Source organism: Impatiens glandulifera, chromosome 6 (genome assembly GCF_907164915.1).
Source record: "Impatiens glandulifera chromosome 6, dImpGla2.1, whole genome shotgun sequence".
Taxonomy (NCBI): Eukaryota; Viridiplantae; Streptophyta; class Magnoliopsida; order Ericales; family Balsaminaceae; genus Impatiens; species Impatiens glandulifera.
Genome location: NC_061867.1, coordinates 34,329,261 through 34,336,435, shown reverse-complemented (window position 1 = coordinate 34,336,435; position 7,175 = coordinate 34,329,261). Strand labels below are relative to the sequence as shown.

Here is a 7,175-nt window from a genome sequence, read left to right as displayed (position 1 = left end):
ATTATTGTATATCCAAATTTGAGTTGGATTTTCCAAAGAAGAACTTGGAAAAACCAAACCAAGTTGAAATGGAAACAAGAACCATTGAAGGGATTGAAAGGAAGGAAATCTACCATGAGAAACAGAGATTGCAGTTCTGCTTGTTACATTCCCTTAACAATCTATTCCAGGTCAATTTCTTCTCCCTGTCTCTCTTTTCATCTTGATTTTCTTTCCCATCAATCAAATTCATGTCCTATGCTTCTCTCCATTATGGGTTCATTGGAATAATCTTGGATTTTTATATTTGACCCAAAGAATCTCCAATTCTAGGGATTTCTTTCTTTCTTTCTTTCTTGGTATTCTTCTTTGTGTTTATGATGGATTGATTACATTTGGATTCAGGAAAGTAATGCATTCACTAGAGAACAACTGAATGCTATAGCCGATAGGCTGATCCTCAATGATCCAAACAAAGATTCAAAACCAGGAATATGTAAATGGGTATTTTCATTCTTTCAAAGGCATGATTACTACAATCCGACAAGTGGGAATTATGACGTAAATGTTCTAATTACTGCAATGGAAGGTAGAGGGAAGAAAGTAGCCTGGCATGATCAAAGGAAGAAAGCATCTTCAATTGATCTTGACGACCCAGAAGGCAAATTAAATGGTATTGTTCTTAATATTGTTGTCAAGAAATTTTGTGGGCTTTTGAAAGGTAGGCATTGGGTTGCATTAAGAAAGATTCACGGGTTTTGGTATAATCTCGATAGTGAACTTTCTAGACCGTACAAGTTTAGGAATGATGTAGAAGTAAGGAAGTTCTTGGATTCCACCATGGCTGCCCAATCACAAGTTCTTCTCATTCTCAACTGATCGAATTCTTTCTTCATTCTTGCTTCTTCTTTTGTGGATGGATAGGTATGTGTGTGTGTGATCATGACCAATAATTAGAGAAGTTGTAAATGATTTTTAGTGTACAGATTAATAGATAGATGTTATGAACTAGATCTTTGGTACTTTTACAGACATAGATTTTTTTGGGAATGACTTCTATGAATCAGTTGGCTAGTAATTGATGGCGCATTGTATTGTAGTTCTCGGTTGTTTGTGTTTATTTACATTTTGAAAATTATCTTTTGAAAACTAAAACAACTTGGACAAATTGTAATTTTTAAGAAATTTATTTAACTTCTCGATTGAGAGACAAATTTATGTAAACTTATGAGTAAAGAGACAAATACTATGTTATGGGTAAATATATATAAACAAAATATTATTTATATATAAATATTTTAAATAAAAATAATATTATCGTATTTTTGAGCATCATTTCCAATTTCTTTGACAACTGATATCTTACTCGTATCTTGACCAAATTAGGCCCCGAAATATGTTTTGTGACGAGGAGAGAGTTAAGAATACAATGAAGTCAATCATTTATAGCGAGACAGAACCAATCAAATTGCGTTGAGTTCAACATATATTGGTGCCCAAAATTAGAATATTTGAGTGATTGAGGCCTTAGAATTAGAAATAGCCCAACATATATCACGAGGACCTCACCCAAATTTTATTTTTTATCTTTAAAAAGATTAAGCTTGTTTTCTTGATTCAAACCATCTTAGAAAAACCTATATTTAAATGTTTGAAAATTAATTGAATAATGTGTTTAGGATTTTATACCCTATATAACATGATAAACTCTCAAAGTCTAGCATTTCCCTCATAAGTTAATCTCTTTCTTTCAAGAGATTGAAGCCCATAGAGATTTGGAATCTCAATGTCATCATTTCATCATGAGGCAAAGTATCTCAATCAGAAAATATTGGGCTCACCTTATTCAAAAGCCCATGGAGCCCTTCATATTTCCTTGAAAATAGAAAAATAAATAGAAAATAAATCAAAATGGAGTAATACTTTAAAATAAGGAAAAAAACTCACTTAGACGTATGTACTAATAAAAGTTCATTTAAACGTACGTACTATCAAAAATTGGCTCATTTAAACGTACGTACTATCAAAAATTGGCTCATTTAGCCTCTTTTAGTAACCATGGTTAACTTTTATTTTTAAATTTAAATATTTATTAATTAAATATTAATATATTTTCTCTCTCTTCCCTTTTCATTTATTATTTTATTTATTACTAATAAATTAACCCTCTATTTTTATTTTTATTTCTAATTTTTTATTATTTCTATATGAGTATTTATGATTGATTATTTTAATTTTATTTTATATATATACGAGCATTCATCATTAATTATTTGAACTCTATATTTCTTCTTCTTTTTTATATATTTTTTTTTTATATTTACATTAATTATTAATTATTTTAAAATTGTTTGATCCCAATAATTGAATATAACAATGAAAATTCTTTCAACAATAAAAATCCTTAAACACAAAAATAAATTAATTAATAATTAAGAATTGAATAATAATAAAAACTCATTTATCAAACACCAAAATAGTAATAATCAAATATTAGACAAAACAATTCCTTTATTACTAATATAAGTCGTGAATAAAAATTAAATAAAAAATTATTAATTTCATTTTTATTTATATTAAACTAAATAAGAAAAAAATTCTTTTTTATTTTTATTATATTAAATTAAATAAGAAAAAATCCTTCACAAAAAAAATTACAAGGAAAACATAAAATTCATAAATAAGTTGTTAAATTGTTTTTAAAAAATAAGAATTTAAGAAATTTAAGAAATAAAAACTAATAAAACAAAAGATGAAATATAAAAGAGAAATTAATATTAAAATAATAAAAAAATTAAGAATAAAATAAATTACTTAATGAAAAAGAATGAGAGAGAAAATATATTAATATTTAATTAATAAATATATAAATTTAAAAATAAAAGTTAACCATGGTTATTAAAAGAGGCTAAATGAGCCAATTTTTGATAATACATATGTTTAAATGACATTTTATTAGTACATACGTCTAAGTGAGCTAGTTGTACAAGTACATACGTCTAATTGAGCTTCTGACCCCGTTTTTAGACCTGCATCATATTGCAGATGTATCAAGATATTCAAAATAGAGAGATTTTTAAATTTGTTAGAAATCCTAAACTGATATTTTAGTTGAAATCATAAAAATTATTTTTTAAAGAAATAGTTATATATTAGTATTATTTATATAAAAATTAAATATATAATTATTTAAAATATAATAATAAATAAAATGATAGTAAAATAGTTATAATTAAAAAATTTATTATATTAATTATATCGAAATAATTTTTTAAATTTTCTAAAATTTTAATATCTTAAGAATTTAACTAGTTTAAAAAAGTTTACATAAAATTAGAATTGTTATTTTTTAAAAATATTCATATTATATAAGTTCAAATAGAATTTTTTAACAATTTTGATTGGGTTTTATGAGAGAGATTTTTATAATCTAATTGTATTTAAAACACTTTTTACATAATTGTTTTTTTCATTTTTTGAAAGCTTTAAGTGGAGATGAGATTTGCTGTTCCAAAATTTATGTTCCACTTTGTACCACATTCATAAAATATGTGTGTTTTTCTTCTTTCTTTGTTATTTTTGACTTATTCTTAAAAAAAAATTATTTTTTGTGAAGATAATACATCATGAAACATATCATTCAGATTTGAACTCTCTAAGGGTACTTCTCTCGTTTATGAACAAGGGCTTTAACGGTTGTAATTGGGTCATGTTTTCTTTGATGTTTGTATTGGTATTATTAAAGGACCAACTCATTACCATTCATGTATATTTTTTTACAGATTATTTCATTAAGAATTATGAGAGCCGACAAGGAAAGAAAACTGTGAGCAATTAATTGTGGATAGATTTGGTGGCAAATTAGAAAGACATGTGTATTTAACAGCGAAATGACTGACATTGGGGGAGGGTGGGCCATATGATATGCGAATTAACAGCACCGGCAAACATAAATAAAGGACAAAGTCAGACATCTATCTTCCTCAAACATTGCCATGCATCCTTTGCCACAAATTCTGATTTAATGATCTTCGATGGGCTCCCTCCCTCTTTAATTATAAATATTAATTGATGTTCATCTCCCAACCAATTCTAAAGGAACTCGGTGCATATCTCTTTAAGATTAATTAACATGGAATCATGCATTATTAACAATATTCTTCATCCATACAATACCCACAATCTAAAAACCAATTATTAGTAATATATATAAAAGAGTAAACCGATATTTGAGTCGTATTGTGGGTATCGTTCATAAATTTGAAATAGTTAAAAATAAAATAAAAAAGTTATAGGTATATTTTGAACTTGTAACCAATAAAAACAAAAATTACTTTTTAACCAAAAAGCTAATAAGACTTTATATTTTAAATTCAACAAATATTAAATGTACGCGCGACATTTCTAAAAATATAAATTCAACTTTTTAACTGACTAATATATAATAATAATAATTCTTAGTTTGAATTTTTTAGTTTGTCGGTTTGAGTGCTGTGCTTAATTTGAATATATATTTGAGAGAAAATTAATACCTTAGTCAAATCGTGGGTTGACCCGTCCATAAATTTGAAACAGTTAAAAATAAAATTAAAAATGTTATATTTATAATTTTAAATTGCAACATAATAAACAAATATAACTCTTTAACCGACTAAGCTAATAAAACTATATATATATATATATATATATATATATATATAATTTTATCTTGTAACATAATAAATAAATAAATAAGGAAAAAAGCTCACTTAGACGTATGTACTTGTACAACTAGCTCACTTAAACGTATGTACTAATAAAAGGTCATTTAAACGTACGTACTATCAAAAATTGACTCATTTAACCTCTTTTAATAACCATGGTTAACTTTTATTTTTAAATTTATATATTTATTAATTAAATATTAATATATTTTCTCTCTCTTTCCTTTTCATTTATTACTAACAAATGAACCTTCTATTTTTATCTTTTTTATAATTTTTTATTATTTCTATACGAGTATTTATGATTGATTATTTTAATTTTATTATATATATATATATATATATATATATATATATATATATATATATATATATATATAAATATAAGAGCATTCATCATTAATTATTTTAACTCTATATTTTTTCTTTTTTTATATATATATTTTTTATATTCACATTAATTATTAATTATTTTAAAACTGTTTGATTCCAATAATTAAATTTAATAATGAAAATTCTTTTAGCAATAAAAATCCTTCAACACAAAAATAAATTAATTAAGAATTAAGAATTGAATAATAATAAAAACTCATTCATCAAATACTAAAAGAGTAATAATCAAATATTAGACAAAATAATTCCTTTACTACTAATATAAGTCGTGAATAAAAATTAAATAAAAAATTATTAATTTCATTTTTATTTATATTAAACTAAATAAAAAAAAACCCTTTTTCATTTTTATTATATTAAATTAAATAAGAAAAAACCTTTCAAAAAAATATTACAGTAAAACATAAAATTCATAAATAAGTTGTTAAATTTTTTAAAAAATTAGAATTTAAGAAATATGAAAAATAAAAACTAATAAAAAAAAGATAAAATATAAAAGAGAAATTAATATTAAAATAATAAAAAATTTAAGAATAAAATAAATTACCTAGTTTATTTAATAAAAAAGAAGGAGAGAGAAAATATATTAATATTTAATTAATAAATATATAAATTTAAAAATAAAAATTAACCATGGTTATTAAAAGAGGCTAAATGAGCCAACTTTTGATAGTACATATGTTTAAATGACATTTTATTAGTACATACGTCTAAGTGAGCTAGTTGTACAAGTACATACGTCTAAGTGAGCTTTTTTCCAATAAATAAATATAACTCTTTAACCGACTAAGCTAATAAAACTATCTATATATGTATAATTTTAGCTTATAACCTAACAAACAAATATAACCCTTTTAACCGACTAAGCTAATAAAACTATATATATATATATATATAATATTGCTTAATTTGAATTTGCTTGGTTTTTTGGGTCAAGAATTGTGATTAGTTTGAATATATGTGAGAGTTAATGAATATTTGAGTCGGTTCATGGGTTGACCCACCCATAAACTTGAAATGGTTAAAAATAAAATTTAAAGTTCTATATGTATGTTTCGAACTTGCAACATAACAAAATAAGTATAAACTTTAACCAACTAAACTAGTAAGACTTTATATTTTAAATTCAACACAAAATTTGATAAACGCGAGACATTCCTAAAAATATAAGTTCAACTTTTAACTAACTAATATATATAATAATACTTAATTTGATTTTTTTTATTTGTTGGGTTGTGAGTTGTGGTTAATTTGGATATATATGCGAGAGTAAATAGATACTTGGGTCGGATTGTGGGTTGATCCGCCTATAAACTTGAAACGGTTAAAAATAAAATAAAAATGCTATATGTATGTTTCGAACTTACAAACTATCGAAACAAGTGCATCCCTTTAACCAAGTATGATTAGGATGTGATTTGTTGATGGATAATAGGCCGATAACAAATTAGAATGGTTAGTAACAAAGAATCGTGAGGTCATTAGATTAGAGGTCGATTGAGATTGGTGGTTGGTATGTCGAAGGATAAGAGGCATGTGAAACTGTGATTAAGATTGGTGGTTGGTTTTCAATGTAGAAGAGACATTTGAAAATATGATTGAGATTGGTGGTTGGTTTGTTGAGGGATAAGAGGCGTGTGAAAACATGATTGAAATTGGTTATTGGTTTACCGAGGGATAAGAGACGTTTGAAAGTGTGATTGAAATTGATGGTTGATTTTCCAAGGGATAAAAAATTGGTACCAAAGATCGTAAAATCACGAGATTATAGGTCTATTGGGATTGGTGGTTGGTGTGTTTAGGGATGATAGTTCAATTGGAATTGGTAGTTGCTTCTTCGATGGATAAGAGACCGATAACATAGGATCGTAAGGTCATAAGATTAAAGGTCAATTGTGATTGGTAGTTAGCTTGTAGAGGGATTAGAAACATGTGAAAGTATGAGTTCACGAGATGAGAGGTCATTGAGATTAGTAGTTGGCTTGCCAAGGGATAAGAGGCCAGTAAGATTGAGATTGGTGGTTGGTTTGTTGAAGGATAAGAAACCAGTAATAAATGATCGTAAGAGCATGAGATTAGAGGTCAATTGTGATTTGTGTT

The 7,175-nt window shown here is 25.3% G+C and overlaps 1 protein-coding gene across 1 annotated transcript; it reads left to right on the top strand.

Moving 5' to 3' along the window:
• LOC124944040 (josephin-like protein) lies at positions 1-1,071 on the top strand. Its single transcript, XM_047484497.1, has 2 exons — positions 1-170; positions 385-1,071. Exons 1-2 carry the CDS (start codon positions 69-71, stop codon positions 856-858), a joined length of 576 nt encoding a protein of 191 aa, XP_047340453.1. The 5' UTR covers positions 1-68; the 3' UTR covers positions 859-1,071.
• The last annotated feature ends 6,104 nt before the right edge of the window (positions 1,072-7,175 follow it).